This window comes from Solanum pennellii, chromosome 5, assembly GCF_001406875.1.
Source record: "Solanum pennellii chromosome 5, SPENNV200".
NCBI lineage: Eukaryota > Viridiplantae > Streptophyta > Magnoliopsida > Solanales > Solanaceae > Solanum > Solanum pennellii.
The window spans coordinates 25,783,895-25,800,493 of record NC_028641.1 but is presented as its reverse complement, the minus strand read 5'-3'; the positions used below and the strand labels follow the sequence as shown (position 1 = coordinate 25,800,493).

The 16,599-nt window shown below is 38.5% G+C and overlaps 1 protein-coding gene across 1 annotated transcript; it reads right to left on the bottom strand.

Annotated features, from left to right (window-relative positions):
• Window positions 1-4,831: 4,831 nt before the first annotated feature.
• Window positions 4,832-6,346, bottom strand: LOC107019387. The gene has a single exon (XM_015219901.1). The coding sequence runs from the start codon at window positions 6,344-6,346 to the stop codon at window positions 4,832-4,834; it is 1,515 nt and encodes a 504-aa protein (XP_015075387.1).
• Window positions 6,347-16,599: the final 10,253 nt, after the last annotated feature.

Genomic DNA, 16,599 nt, shown 5'->3' with positions numbered 1-16,599 from the left:
AACCATATTTTGATCCTTTAGCAAGGACCGGAACTGGCTCGATAATCCCTTGGGAATTTCTTCCCAATCTGAAACCTGGTTCGAACCCATTCTGTAGCATTACCGTGGCGATCATTCTGTACACGGCTGGCATGGGATTCTGCGGGGCCAAATCCTCATCGAAGGCATTTATCAACTCCACCGTGTAAAAATCCGAACCTTGCGGCGTCTCGTCAAAGACTGGCACCTGCTTGCCTGAGTGGTTTCTTTCACCATGAATAACTAGCTCCTCATTTTTCCATACTAGTTTCATCATTTGGTGGAGAGTGGAGGGGACATCTCCAGCCATGTGAATGAATGGCCTTCCCAAAAGAAGGTTATAGCTGGTGTCAATATCCAACACTTGGAACTTCGCGTCGAACTCCGCGGGGCCCATTTGGAGGGTCAAGTTCACCGCCCCCAATGTGTCCCTTTGCACACCATCGAACGCCCTTACATTAACTTGGTTTTTCTCCAATTTTCCGAGGTCAAACCTCAGTTGTTTCAATGTTGACAAGGGGCATATGTTCAAACCAGACCCATCGTCTACCAAAACACGATTGACGACCTTTCCGAGGCATATCACAGTGACGTGTAGAGCTTTGTTATGGGATCTCCCTTCGGCTGGCAATTCATCATCGCAGAAGCTGATGCGGTGTCCTCGAATGACCTGATGAATCATGGAAGCTACGTTATCGCTGCTTGTACCTGAGGGCACATACGTGTCATCCAGAGCTTTCATCAAAGCTTGTCTGTGGGACCAGGAGCTCATCAGTAGGGCCCACACAGAAATCTGGGCCGGAGTCTTCTCCAAGTTTTTGACAATGGAGTAATCTTTAGGGTGCATTCTCCTCCAGAACTCCTCGGCTTCTGCTTCACTTATAGGTCTCTTGGCATGATCTTTCTTTTGTCCTCCGAGAGCAAGCTCATCAGGAGTGTAGCATCTGCCAGATCTAGTCATGCCTTGGGCCACGACCGTTTCTATGAAAAACTTGGGTTTGGCAAGAGTTTTTTAGGGCACCAAGGCAACAGCCTTCGCAAGTGTCAGAATAACGAACTCTCCTTTTTCCTTGACGCTTAAAGAAGCGACAGCCTTTTCCAAGTCTTCCTGCGCAACAGGAGTAATCCTCTTGGTTTCACACTCATCTTCGTCTGTTTCTATCATGTTGATGTTTCCACCCCCATGATTCGGCAGCGGATTTTTATTGACGTTCGGTGCCGCAGGCTGAAGGGAGACCACTTCCTGGTCGATCAAATCCTGGATCTTGTGTTTAAGATTGATATAGTCTTCAGTGTCATGTCCTACACTGTTGGAATGATAAGCACATCTCTGCTCCGGTTTGTAGAATTTAGAGTTGACATCCACGGGCTTGGGCCCCACAGGGTGGATGTATCCGGCCGCAGATAATCTTTCGAACGGCTTGGTCCTGCTTTCAGCCAGCGCGGTAAAGTTTCTCGATGGCCTCTTCTCAAACCTGGGACGAGAAGGATCATACCCGCTCTATTGAGGGGGAGGGACCTGTTGATAATTGCGAGCACTTGGGCGAGGAGCTTGGGTTCTAGGGTAGGGATTTGTCTGGTAATTTGGCACTGGAGCTTGGTAATTTGGGAGGGGGTTTTGATATGCTGGATCTTGGACTTGATATGTGGGGGAAGGTGATCGATAGCTTGACTGCACGTTAGCACAGCTGGGAGCTATATTCTGGTAAGGGGGAGGAATTTGATAAGATTGGGGGTAATTTGGGTACACGGAGGGAAAATTTTGGAGATTTGGGGGTGGATTTTGATATGACAAAATTTGGGCATCTGGATAAGTGGGGGCAGCATTGTAATTGCCGGAATGATTGGATTGTGGACGATAGGCTTGGTGGGACTTTGGCGGAGGCTTGGAGCGGTCTTGAGGACGCGATGAGTTTCTGGGGACTTTTCTTCCCCCGTATGAAATAGTGGCAACCTCTTCTCTCTTCTTCCTCACCAGTCCGGAAGATCCAGGCGATGCGGATACTCGAGCTATCTTCCCCGACTTCAGGCCGTCTTCGATAGTCTCACCAACTTTGACTATCTCGGCGAATTTGGCTCCGATTAACAAAATGATTCTGTCGTAGTATTCGGGCTCTTGCACCCGTACGAACACTTCTACAATCTCCTTTTCAGTCATCGGAGGCCTCACCCTCGCTACCTTTTTTCTCCATCTGTAGGCAAATTCCCGATAGCTTTCTGTCGATTTCTGCTTCATTTTCTCTAAGGAATATCGATCAGGGACTATCTCGACATTGTACGCGAATCGATCAATGAAGTCTTTAGCTAATGCGCTCCAACTGGGCCATTGTCGAGTTTCGTGTGACGTAAACCATTCCAGGGCCTCACCGCACAGACTCCGGCTGAACAACCTCATCAGTAAAGCTTCATCTTTGCCAACTCCCACGAGTTGGTCGCAGTACGCTCTTAAATGCGCCATGGGGTTGCCTACCCCTCCGAAGGTATCAAACTTCGGGATTTTGAACCCTTCAGGAAGGTTCAAGTCTGGGTGGATACACTGTTCTGCATAACTCAATCCGGCGACGTCTGGAATGCATTGCAACTCTTTCATTGCCCTTTTAATCTCCTCCTTTATGTCAATCTTTGCTTCTTCCCTTGCGTTCCACTCTCTCTCCTGCTCCTCGTAATGATCCAACTTGGAACCGTGCACCTCGTGCTCGGCCGAAACGGGAACTTGGAATGTGGTTCTTTTTGGGAGGGGTGGAGCTATGGAAGGGCTCGGGACGTTTTGTGCAGTTTGGTAGTTTTGTGGGTAGTTTTGAGGATTGGTGTTTTGGGTTAAGTGGGGATGCGGTGTTTGGGGGTTGAAGGCGGTCGGATTTTGATTTTGATTTTGGGGTGGTGGGACTGTTTGAGTATTCTGGGGGTGTGGTGGCATTTGAGTAGGATTGTTTGGAAGCGGTGGGGGAGTTTGATAAGATACGGAAGCATATTGGGGGTTTTGGGTTGTTAAATCTATCCCAGACGGATTATGCACGGGTGTTGACAGCTGGTTCTGAGTTGGATCCAAGTTGGACGAGGGAAAGTACATCGGAGGTCTTGCGTCAACAAAATTAGGGCCGAATCCGGGTGGAGGCGTGTCCTGCCTTCGCTGCATCTCGACCCTCATATCAGCTATCTGCTGAATCAGTTGCGCAATAAGTTCATTTTGTTCTGCCACGGTGGGCTGAGCCACCATAACATCTGTGAGACTAACTTCATCATTATTGTCTCCCATAGCTGTGTTCCCTCTGTCTGAGTTTGGTCCTGGGAAGGAATCTGTAGGACCTTTCGATCTGGTGAAGTAGGGATGATCTGCCAGCTTTTATCGACACAGATCAGTTAAAGGTACCTGAGAAGCGAAACAACTCAAAGGCAAATTTGTTAGTGCATATTCGGAGTACAAAATGCATAATATCACACAGAAAACAGATAAACACACAAGTCGCTTTGTTTGAGGATATTTTACCCCACGAATGAGGACGGGAATATATTTTAAACAAACAGGAATTTTCTTGTTCAACGCTATCTCGGGAAGGCTGAATCACGTTGAGCTATGGTCTTCTTGCAGCTGCTTTTCGATGCCCGTTGATCTTATCTTCATACCTTCGTAACACGGAGGAGAAAAATTTTTTAGCGATAGGGGCCGGGCCGGGAAAGGCTGCCTACGTATCTCACAAGGAGAATTCAGGCCCAACGTAGTTCGGATTTAGGATGAAGTATTTTCATTCATTCTTTCTTTGCGATTACAAGAAAATTGAAAAACAACATTGAAATTCCTAGATGATGACAACAGCATTTCGGTGATTCCTCCCCTTATCGTTGCGTCACTCTGTTCCTTTCAGACAATCTGAAATGGAGGCTTGTAGACGATTTCCTCCTCATCGTCCTCTTCAATTAATTCGTTGTCGGGGCCACTGTTATCTGCTCCCTGGTCACGAGCGAGGTATTTTCCGCCCTTTAAGTTGCTACGGGTCGTCAACTTCTCATCGAGTGACGCACTTTTGGCCAACAGTACGGCAGTCTCAACATCTATTTTCGCCTCTCTCGCCTTTCCTTCGTGCACCTCCAAACGAAGCATGTTCAACCTTTTCCTTAAGCTTTCTGTTTCCATCTAAACCTCTTTCTTCCTTTTTATCTGCGACGCCAGATCTTCATCCGCTGTCACAGCTGCAGCTTTGTAGATTGCCGTGGTCATGTCAACTTTGAGTCCTTCCTCCTTAACTTTTTGGATTTCTCGAGTGACTCGTTCGATTTTTCTTCGCAATTCCTCTTCAGTGAGCTCCGTCTGGACGTTCTTGCCTTTGTCCATAGCGGTGATTCACCTTTCCTGAGACGATAGAGCGGTATTTAGGATTTGTGGTATGGGAGATGGGCTTTTGAGTGAAAAACTTGAGACTCGGGAATTTGGTCGGACATTTGTAATAGTGGCTTCCGTATATTCTTTGGAATTTTCTGGCTTGGAGTGGGTTTACGATATCCTCATTCAAAGCAACATAACACGTAAGCATTTAAACGCACATATATATCGCGTCCTAAAACATACATGGGGACCTTTTTGTTCCAAGGGTAGGCCTAGCGCATTCGAATGATGTACGTGTGAATTTAAACCAAATAAACGATTCCCCCCCCACCACCAAAATAACATTTAATAATGGATAAAATGTTCGAAAAAGGGAAATAGACATAAAGACAAACCCACGCAGGGGCCATTTGAAAGTGCAACAAAATCAGGCCCACGCAGGGGCTAAAGCAGTGTAAATACAAGTAAAAACCCGCGCAGGGGTGATGTCCACTATCCTGCTCCGGATGATCCTGCTCCGTCGTCATCTTTCTGAATTTTGTCTTCCAGACTCTCGTATCGCATCCTTTCGATTTTCTGCTGGATCCAGTTGTCAAACTCATCATACCCCTGCCTCAGTCTTTCAACGTCTCGGGTTGCCCTCTCAAGAGCGTCCTGATTCTCTACAAACTTAGCATAGACCTCATTGGCCTCTTCCTTCATCTCTTGCAGTTCGGCCACTGCTTTGGCCTCTCTGTCCGTCACACTGCGAAAGCTACGCGGAATCTGAAAGGAGATATTTTGTATGTCCTTCTTCAGCCACTCTTTGTAACCTTCGTCATATCCAGCATTGAATCGGTCCAGTGCGATAGTTTCTTTACCCATGCGCTTGGCGTTTTTCCACTCCCTGAGCATTTCCGAAGCGTCATGCACTCTGTCATCTCCAATGTCATACACATAAGCTCCGTAGTACGCTTCTTTGGGCACGGTCTGTTTTCTTCCGAATTGTCGCAAGACTCGGAATGGCGCGTAAGGGCGAATTCCCCGAATGCCTGGTAGAGGGAGCACGACACATCTGCGACTCTCCACGACAACTTCCTTGGATATAAAACGGTCGAGCATCCATTGGAGGTCTTCTTCTCTTAATTCGGAGAAAATTTGGGCCCATCTCCCTCTTGTTCTCCGATTGTTCATATTTGCCCAGAATAGTAAATCGTTTAAGTCCTTGAGAGTGTTCTTGTTGTCGAGGGTGTGTAATTCCCGAGTCCCAGCACCTTTCGCCAAGTGGCTGAGAATCCACCACTGGAGGAGCAGATTACACCCTTGGAAATATCGGTGTCCTTCTTTGCACTTACCCAAGGCCCGATACCTGTCGGATAATATGACTGGGGCTATGGGGTAGTATTTTGTTGTTCCTTGATTTTCGTATCCTTTGAACAACGTGTGGACGAGCGTTATGACTCTGGTGTTGATGCTCAAATTCGGGCCGTGCGGGAAGACCATTGTTCCCAGCAATGCCACGGCAAACGCTAGGGGGCGGACCTCGTTCCACTCTCTATACGAGATCTTAAACTCTCGATTATACGCGGCGTAGAAACTCGCGTGTCCGAATCTGACATAGAGATCTCTGAACATCACGTGGGAATCCTGACACCAATAAGTGAAGTCTTTTCTTAGTCCCAACCAATCCGCGATGTTCTCTACGGAAGGTTTGTTGGGGATGAAAATATCCTCTTGTTTTCGGGCTCTTCTCTCTATACCAGTGCCCACGGTGTCTATGCAATCCCTTATCTCTTCCAACGTCGGGGTAATTTCGGCCGTTCCGAAACGGAAGACCATTTTCTGACTGTCCCAGTACCCCGTAAGCACCTCGATTAGTTCTGGCCAACCATCCATGTTGATCAGCTCGGTTAAGGCACCTACATACTTGTTAAGGGTCCGCCTATGATCCCCGTCCAAATCGTTGTGCCACATCGTAAGCTGAGGTGGCGCTGAGACGACCATATTGAACTTTGGGAAACGATCCATCTGTAAAATAGAAACCTGTTAGATTTTCCCTACCCCCCAAGTTGGTTTTCACACATACATTTATTCGAATGTCAAACAACATGATGCGTCGTGAGGTCGAAAACCTTAGACGTGATTTTGGCGGTTTTTCTACTAAAATGGACTTAATACTCCTTGGGTATTAAGTCGTCCTAGGCTGATGCCTAATTCGGTTTTGGTTTCGCTCTATCTTAGGCTTTCTAGAGTTGTTTTCAAATTGACGGTTACCCGAGTCGGACAAACGTCGGGGTGGAGCTACCAAACAACGCCGGATGACCGCATTCCGACTATTTGTTTGATACTCCCAAACGATTTCTTGGGTATATCTGAAGAAAGTCGCGGTAAGCCGTGTAACTTCCGTTTCCTAATGCAAACTATTTGCCGTTTGGCGGAAGTATGCCATGAAATGCAATTCTTCGAAAACTAAAGTAATTTAAGCAAGTAAACAGTTATCGCAAATAGTCAAACAAGTTAACCTTAGGGCTAGAATCCTCCAAATAGTCCCAGCGGAGTCGCCATTCTGTTTTATCGAAAAATATATTTGAAAAGAGTTTGTTTTGTTTTAAAAGGTATTTTCGACTTTTAGGAGTCGCCACTTAATTTTTAAGGAAAATTAAGAAAAACTTGTTTTCCAACAATTCAAACTAGAAAATTGTTTTGAAAAACGTTTTAGGGGTTCGGGATTCCTATTAGCGTCTTAGGAAGGTGTTGAAGGCACCTAAGACGCTCCGCTAACTACGGTTTTCCGGCGATTAACAACTTGACTATTTTTATAGATTTTGCGAATGTTTGAAATTGGACTTATTAGAGTTTTACTTAGACAAATTTACAAGTTTGAAATGTTTGTCCTATGAGATTCAGTTTTAGTTTTAAGGTTTGATAAAATAAAAGGTGTTCGACGGGGTTTGGAGTTTTCTAACCCTAACTAACGACATTCAAGCAAACATGTAAACGAATAGTAAAAGAGAGAGAGAGAGAGAGAGAGAGAGAGAGAGAGAGAGAGAGAGAGAGAGAGAGAGAGAGAGAGAGAGAGAGAGAGAGAGAGAGAGAGAGAGAGAGAGAGAGAGAGAGAGAGAGAGAGAGAGAGAGAGAGAGAGAGAGAGAGAGAGAGAGAGAGAGAGAGAGAGAGAGAGAGAGAGAGAGAGAGAGAGAGAGAGAGAGAGAGAGAGAGAGAGAGAGAGAGAGAGAGAGAGAGAGAGAGAGAGAGAGAGAGAGAGAGAGAGAGAGAGAGAGAGAGAGAGAGAGAGAGGTTTTGGGTCCAAATTCGGGTTCTGTTCGCCTTGACCGAATTTTGGACCCACCTGTTTTTGGGTTTTTGACCCATGCACCTGTCCTAATCTAAACATACAAAATAAAATACGAGAACGTAAAGCGACAAGGGCTTATGCCCATTACAAATAAATACAAAGGAATAAATAAAGAAAGGTCTTCTAATCCCCTTGGATTTTCTTTGATCTTCAGTCCTTGAAACTTCGGATCTATACTCCGGATTTGGGGTGGGAGACTCGATGACAATAAATCGAGTCTTAATGATTCTCTCACGTTGCAAAGGAGAAGGAGTTCATGACGAGCTCAGATAAGTTCACATGCGACACGAAAGACATGAAAGTAAGTAAGTGAAGAAGCAATCGCTCGGAATGAGAAAGAATTATCAATATTAAATTCATAGACTAATACAATTTAATTTTGACATTATGAGCAGAAAACAAAACACATCACATGATTAAACTGTAGTTTAGACACAAGACATTCTAAAGCTCTGGGATAATTAAATAGTAATTAATGCTTGAGACATTTTACAAGGTGTTCTGCAATGCTTAAATCTATTCCAAATAAAGCCTTATGGTCATGGCAATTAGAACAAATTCAAAATAAAGATCTACACGACCTTGGACCGCTTGCATACCAACAGAAAATTAACAAGCAACTTAACACTTGAAAGCATACAACTTCTTTTAGAGCCTTGCTGACTCTAAGCCTTTAAGCTAACGTATAGGAGAAAAGAGGAAAGAAGGAAAATCTTTGAATTCAAAACAAAACATGCCAATACTAAAAGACCGCCAGCAGTTCATAGGAAGTAAGACATAAGCAGGCAAACCTACAGGCTATACATACGTTTCCCCTATCCACACCGGGCAGAAATAAACACTGTACAATTTGGCAAAACGCAGTGATGTCTAAGACCACAGAACACGTTTATCTCAAACTTACCATGGCACATGCGAGATGTAAAGAGAAAAAGGAAGTATATTCATGAAATATTCTGAAGGAAGACACGGCTAGGGACAGCCATGCCTTCGCTGGACAAGATGAACTGCATTCGACCTTAAAACTAATTCGAAATAAACTCAACCGTCACAGATTGTCGGAGGAGAAGAAAAAATCTCACTCATATTCGACAAACATATAAGAACACTATTACATCATGGGAAAACTTAGACGAGAGGGATAACCAAAAACATGAAGTCAACAAACAAGAGCCACAGATATGTACATACCAACACGACGATTGAAAATCCGAATAAGGTTTTATTTAAATGAATTAACCAAGAACAACTGGGTTATATATGCAGGAAAAGAAAACCAAACAAATCTCAGCAAACACAATCAATAACGACGACCCATCAGCAACAAAACACCCAGTAGACACATACGAAAGAGCTTTCCAATCCTCCCTCCACCATATTGAAACCGAGAAGAGGAGAAAATTACATAAAGAGAGTATTTACCTATTGACGAGCAGAGATACTGGAGGTAAGCGAGCAGAGCAAAGACTTCCTTGATGAAAGAGACACACTGAGACGGCTACGACGTTTCGACGGAACACCGCAATCGACACACTGTTAATGAAACAGAACGCTTCTCTCAATAAAAAATTTCAATTTCCTCCGTTCTTTGGAAGCGAACAGTGAAGCAAAACAGAGAAATTTCGATTTCCCCAAGAGAATTCTTATAACTCTTCGCGGTAGAACTCTCTCTAATATTCCAACCACTGCTCTTCTAAGACAGACAGAAACGAAATGAAATATTTTCGAAGATTTTTCTTCAACTCAAAGTTCTCCCCCCCAACCTCTAAATTATTCAACCCCTTCAACGTTTAGGAGAGGGTATTTATAGAGGAAACTAGGGTTTTCCGGATAAAAGGGCTGGCAGATGAAATTCGGCCCATTAGTTTCAAAATTTGAATTCTTTCCCTTAACAGAGCAACACCTTTTTTTCTGAAAATCTGCCCCATTCCGGAAACGGAAAGGAGGGAAGGATGGTCGAGATGAAAAGAAACGTCCTTGGCAGCTACGTGGCTCGATCTCAGGCCACAAGGACAGCATTGCGTGCTGGCGAGGATGATTTGTGTCGTCTTGCGCATTGCAGACCTGCGCGATGGAGAGGGGAGGGTGCGCGTACTGGCGAGGGAGAGAGGAGGGAGAGAGGAAGAGAGCGTGGGGGAGAGACGTTTTTCTGGGTTTTTCGTTTTCTGGGGCGGTGGCTTTTTTGGGTTTCTGTTTGGGGGGGGGCGCGTCTGGGGCGTGGGGATTTGAGGGAAGAAGAAAGGGGGAAGTCGGGTCGGATCGAGTCAAAGGGAGGGTTATGGGTTTAAGTTTAATGGGTTGGGTTGGATGTTTGGGCTTGGGAATTGGGTTGGAAAGGGAGGTGGGCCGTCCGCTCTTTGGGCTTGGGGCGGCTGAAAGGGGAGAATTGGGGTTGAGGAGGAGTGGGCCTGGTAGGGGAGAAGGAGAAAATGATTCATGGGCTGACAACAAACAACGAAAATGGGCTGCTGCATGGAGAAATGTTTTGGGCTGGGAATTTGGAAAAGGGATTAACTATAAAATGGGGAAGGGAATCGGGTTAGATTTAAGAGCTGGCGCATCTTAGCTAATAAAAACGGCAACACCTTAAATAAAAGATGAATTTGTATTAATTAATTAACGAGCTTCTTTATTTAGTAAAATAATTATATTGTAAAATAGTTGTTAAAAAAAACATAACCATATTTTAAACTAAACTAGCTTAATAGACCACTTACTCAACTTAAAATATTTTTTTTTAATGGTTTTTGAATAATCATGAAATATACTAATTATAACTATGTAAAATATATATATTACCTAAAAATTATGACAAAAGTATCCGAAGTAACATAAAATTCATGCATTATATTATTTAAATTTCGCAAAATTTATAAAACTAATTGATTTAAATTGTTTGGAAAACTTACGAAGCTCGATAATTAATTTATACCGACGCGGGTCAAAATTGGGTGTCAACACTGGATTTGCAATCTTAAGCCATGAATTAACCCCATGCTAATTAGCTAAATCCATTTTTGATTTGAAGAGTTGTGATTTTTTTCACTGGATTTGTGACTTTTGATTTAATGATAAGACACAATAAACTCTTTATAAGATTACTCCTTGTTGGATCTAAAAACAAGGATTCCCTCACATTATTAAACTATGAATTTTCTCAATTTCTATTCTTCTCTTCTTAAAAGAATCTCCATTGTGATTTATAGTTCTTGTGTAAGTTTGAAGTTTTGTGGATTGAAGACATGCACCAACCTAATTTGGATGTTAAATTTATATAATATCCCTGCTCAAAACACTTAATATGGTACATATTTTATATTTTATACTTATATTCATATTTATATTATATTAAAAATAGAAAATCTGACAATACAACAGTAATTGAGCAATGATTTATAGGTGAAGAAGAAGAAAACATATTTAAGAGGTGTAATTAAGAGATTTTAAGAGTGGATTTTTCTATTTTTACACATCACAGTTGATTTTAAAAGGACAAAAAAAGATAAATGTACTCGGAGACCATAGACAGGTGACTCATCACAATTGACTTTAAAAGGAGAAAAAAGATAAATGCAATTGGAGGCCGGCATAGAGAGGTGACACATCACTTTATATCTATCTAAGCTATGAATTATAAATAGACATATCTATTTTTGGGTATATTGATTTCACAACCTTCAGTATGCACACAGTTAGTAATCAGAAAAAAGTTTACATCTATTATTCATAGAAACTGATACTTTATTGTTTAATTTATAATATTTTACTCAAAATTTTAGTTTAATAATATTGACATTTTTCTTTAAAAAAAAGTGTACTACATGATTTGACTTCATGTGCAAAGCACGTACATATATATATATATATATATAGTAAATTGATAGGGATAAATGTGTAAAATTTTAACATATGTATAATCACTTATTCGTTTCCTATTCCTTATATAGATTTCCTCATAATTTATTTATATATTAATTATGTAGGATTACAAAAATGCGACGAAACACCATATAAAATAAATAGATGAATAACTTTATACAATATTAGAAGACTATCAAGCAAACATTGCACAAGATACTAACATTAACTTTTATCCTATTTGCAAAAAAAACATGTTATAAAATTAATACATGAATAATTTTTATCCTATTTGCAAACCATGGTATAAAATTAAAGGAAAAAGGATTTTAAAAAAATCTCCCCTAACTTTCATTTATTTATTGACTTCACTTTTAACGTTAAATTAAAGTTGTTCTTACCCTTATCGTTTACAAATTTATTACCTTTACCCTCCAAGCTCAAATCGGTCTCAAATTCTCATTTTCAACCCAAATAACCCATTAAAAACTCATTTAGAACGAAATCCCTTTTTAATCCAACCCGGATAAAAAAAACTACCATCACTACGAACAAAATCGAATATAATTTTCAATGTCCTCAATTTTTGCTGAGTCCACCCAAAACAAAAAGAGTCAATTTCTCCCCCTGGTTATTACATTTGTTGTAGTTGTTGTTCATTGTGCAAATATGTTCGACGCCATAGTTAAAAGCTTTTAAGGGTATTTGTTGTTGAATTGGAGACTGAAACTTGAAGAACCAACTAAGAAAACTACATAACCATTAATGGAGCTTGAGTTTGAATTTTGAGTTTTTACAAGCGAGTTCCACTTTGAAATCCTAATTCAACCTACTCTCCCTCTGCTTTTGCATCTAACGTTGTTTGTTAAAAGTTCATTAATGGGTAGAAATTTCTTTGTTCGATTAGAAATTGAAATGGGTTTTGATGAATCGATTTTATGATTTTACTTTTTTTATGCATTTGATATCTATGATCAAACTAAATGAGCTAAGGGTCGAATTTGATTGAGAATTTGAGATCGATTTGGGAAAATCATTTGTTTGGAGGGTACAGGTGATAAGATTTTAGAGGTAGGGGTAAGAACAACTTTATTTTAATGGTATAGATAAATTCAAATAATAAATGAAAGTTGATGGACATTTTTATCTTTTTTCCCTAAAATTAATACATGTATAATTAGATGTACTCTCGCTGTCCAACAATACTTGTTCACTATTTACTTTGCACATTTCTTACGAAACTATAAATAGAAGGGTAGTTTACATTATCATTTGAACATAATAAATGTTGAATTACTATTACACTCCCAACTAAAAATACTCAAGTTATTATATTATTAAAAGTAGATATCTTTCACATTATAAGGTTGTGACTTTTTCAATAAGTTGTGACTTTTCCAAAGGGTTGTGACATTTTTTCTGAGTAGTGAATTTTCCAAAGGATTGTGATTTTTTCAAAGGGTGTGTGACTTTTTCGATGAGTCGAGACTCTTCCGATAAGCAATGACTTTTTGAAAAGGTTGTGACTTTTCTGATAAGAAACAATTAGCACCAATTCATACTACTATTTGTTAGTTATAAATAGATGAATTTCGTCTCACTTTTATTCTACGATTTTTATAAGTTTACTACTCTTCTTCTTCTTAAAGAATTTCAAGTGTTACTATAAACAATTGATTTAGTTTGAAATTCGATGAAATTCAAGTTACCACATTACAAAGAGTTCGTGAAACAATTGTAGCAAATTATTCATCAATTCACACTCATTATTTTTTCTTACAATTATCATGAGTTAAGAAATTCTGAGAGGCACAACAATAATAAATAACTATAAGAAAGGCACATGATTTGGGTAAAATATTTCTTCTTTATTTTTTCTTTTTTAATTATTTTGTCCTCAAATGAAGGAATTTTTTACAATTTCTTCTTAAACCATCAACATAGTCCATTGAATTATTAGTTTTGATGTATAATCCACTATTTCATAAATAAATTTTTATTGTTTACGTATTATATGATAACTAGGTATATTACGGGATTGAACTATTTCATTAGACTTACATAGGCAAAGAGTTTCTCCAAAATCTTAAAGAGATATGTTTTTTTTAAATTGTTATTTTTGTTATACAAAAATTATGAGTCATAGATAGATTTTAAGTTTAAGAAAGAAGTAAGAAAATCTCCCTGAAAATAGTTGGTATAAGATGCAATGAAAATTTGTAAATTCTAAAAATCATAAAGAACAACATTAGAAGTTAAAAAAGAGACCAGAAAACGTTGAACAACAACATTCCCAAGTAAAGTGGAACATCACGTCCATACAAGATCATAATTAAATAAATTCAAATGGACGGTCTTGGACTCCTTGTTTGTGAACCTCAATCAATCTCTTTTTTGTTTTTATATGTCATATCAATTATATGCTAAAAATGACCCTAAAATTGTTAGTATCATAATTGATTTTCGTCATTGTCCCAAAATAGTCATTACTATTTTTAAGGTTTCCTATCAGCGGCCCCAACTTATTTGGATTAAAACATAGTTATAGTATACATTTACAAAAGAAATAATGCAATTATCAACCAAGAAGTAGGTGGAATCTGATTGTTCACAACGGGATATAATAAACAAAAATTTTGACACATAACATATTAAAATCTCACAATATAATTTTGTGAGCACTTGAACACACAAATATTCAAAAAGGATAATAAAGACGATCTTACTTTCCTAACAACAAGCAGAAAAAGGCATGTGCTTAATATATTTTTCAAAAAGATAGTCTTACGTGTTGTATCTAAGTTTACAGTCTACAAATTTAACTGAAAGAAGTCAGAAAGAGTTATTACTTTTTTATCAAAAATTAAAACATTTATAAAAAGAATGAGTTATCACTACAACAAAAATGATCTTTAATGATAATTAATAGCTTAATTAACATTAAATGTGAATTTTCAGAGGCAAATGGTACTCTGTATAAATGTCCCTAATGTTTATGACAACATTGAATTCATTGGCAATTAATTAATGAAAGTAAAGGTTGTAGCGCTCTTTGTCAATGTGCATACTTATTGTCGATAAAAATATTTTTGCTATAGTGTATTTTGTACATTTTTTAGTTTCACGAAAACTTGATCTCTTAATATGCTGAAAAAATAGAAGACAAGAAGAAGTATGATAAATTAGTTAACCTGCAATAAAAGATGTGGAGTAATTGTCAATATACAAATATTCTAGAAATAGTACAACGGCATACAAAATTTATGTACCTAAGAAAAAAAAATCAAAATAATATACTAATTGTGGCAAGCATGAGAGCAATCATTTTGGTTCTTTTAACAAACTTCATCATTGGTTCTATATTAGTTATCAAAGATTTGTTGTTATGTGTTATCAAATATAGCACAGCCCACAAGCAAATTTCTCAAAAGTATATGAAGTAACCCTGTAAAAAGAGACAAAAGATAAAATAAATTTTCAATCTTCTTCACTGGAATTATGAATATAATTCAAAAAAATTCATCAAAATAGCAAAAAGAAATTGAATAGATACATGAATTTGTATGATTTATAGTAAAAAAATTAAGCTTCATGAAATAGGAGGAAGAAAACTTTGAGTATAGAAATACACTTTATAAGAAGAATAATTTATGTATTTGAATTTGAAAAAAAACGTACAAATAATAATGATAAAATAAAAGATTTGTTTACTAAAGAATCAAATGTAATGAATTCAACCATCAACCATTTCAGCAGTGTTATGAATTGTGCACTAAAAGCTCCAAGAGTAGCAATGTCGCATTGCAATTGAATTAATTTGCTTTGTTTATGTGAAGAAGCCTGAAATAAGGGACAAAAGAGAAGATCAATTTTCAATCATCCTTGCTGACACTTAAACAGCGTTAAAAAAAGGTCACCAAAATAAAAAAAAATTATCATAGTTCGATGAAACACTATGACTAATAGTAAAGATGAAGCTCCATGAAAACTTTCAAGAATGAAAAATTTTTTGTAAAAACTCAATTAATGTGTTTGAATTTTACTACCCTTTAGCGGGAAAAAAACCTACAAATTATAGTGGCAAAAAATTCCTCTATTTATAGACAACCTAGGATAGTGTGAACAAATATTTATTGTGTCTTATCGGAAATGTAACAACTCTTTGGGAAAGTTACAATTCTTCAGAAAGGTTACAACCTTTCATAAAAGTCATAATTTTTCATAAAAGTCGTAACGCTTTATTAAAGTCACAACTTTTCTAAAAAATTACCACTTTCATTAAAGTCACAACTTTTCCTAAAAGTCACAATTTTTTCCTAAAAATCACAACTTTCCATAAAAAGGGAAGGCTAGTTTTGAAAATAAATAAATTAAGGAAATTTTGGTTTCTTGTGGTGCCACATAAGAGGGTCTAAGGTTTTCTTTTATATAAATATATGATATAACTATGAAAATAATTATTTTTTTTATTAGATATGTAAGTTAAAATGAATGAGAAATAAAGTGGTTGTGGCAAGAGTCAATCAAATGGAACACTAGAGTGAATATAACATGAACATATATTTCCGTCTTCCTTTTTAATTGGCTATGTATTGTTCCATATACTTTTTCTTTTTTATATTTATACTAGCATTCTAATCCTTTTGGGACTCATTAATTATTGGCACACCCAATGTCACGACCCAAAACGAGCCGCGAGTGGCACCCACATTTATTCTCCTATGTGAGCGAACCAACCAATCTAATCCCAATTTCTTACCAATATTTCAACCATAATAAACAGAATATAATGCGGAAGACTTAAAACTCATTAATATAACCAATAAATAACTTCTAAAATTTAATACTTATTATTCCCAAAATCTGGAAGTCATTACCACAAGAACATCTATCCTCAAATTACTAAATTTAAGAGTATCTAAGAAGCTAAAATAAATTAACCGCTAGTCCATGCCAGAACTTCAAGGCATCAAGACGTAAATGAGAGAGAGTCCAGTCCAAGCTAGGAACAATAGCTCACCCTGAAATCTGACGTGATGAAGACTGGCTAGAGTTGAGGACGAGTTGAAG

What these genes read in the sequence shown, in the direction of transcription:
- LOC107019387 (XM_015219901.1), bottom strand. Translation starts at nt 6,346, where the DNA reads ATGGATCGTTTCCCAAAGTTCAATATGGTCGTCTCAGCGCCACCTCAG.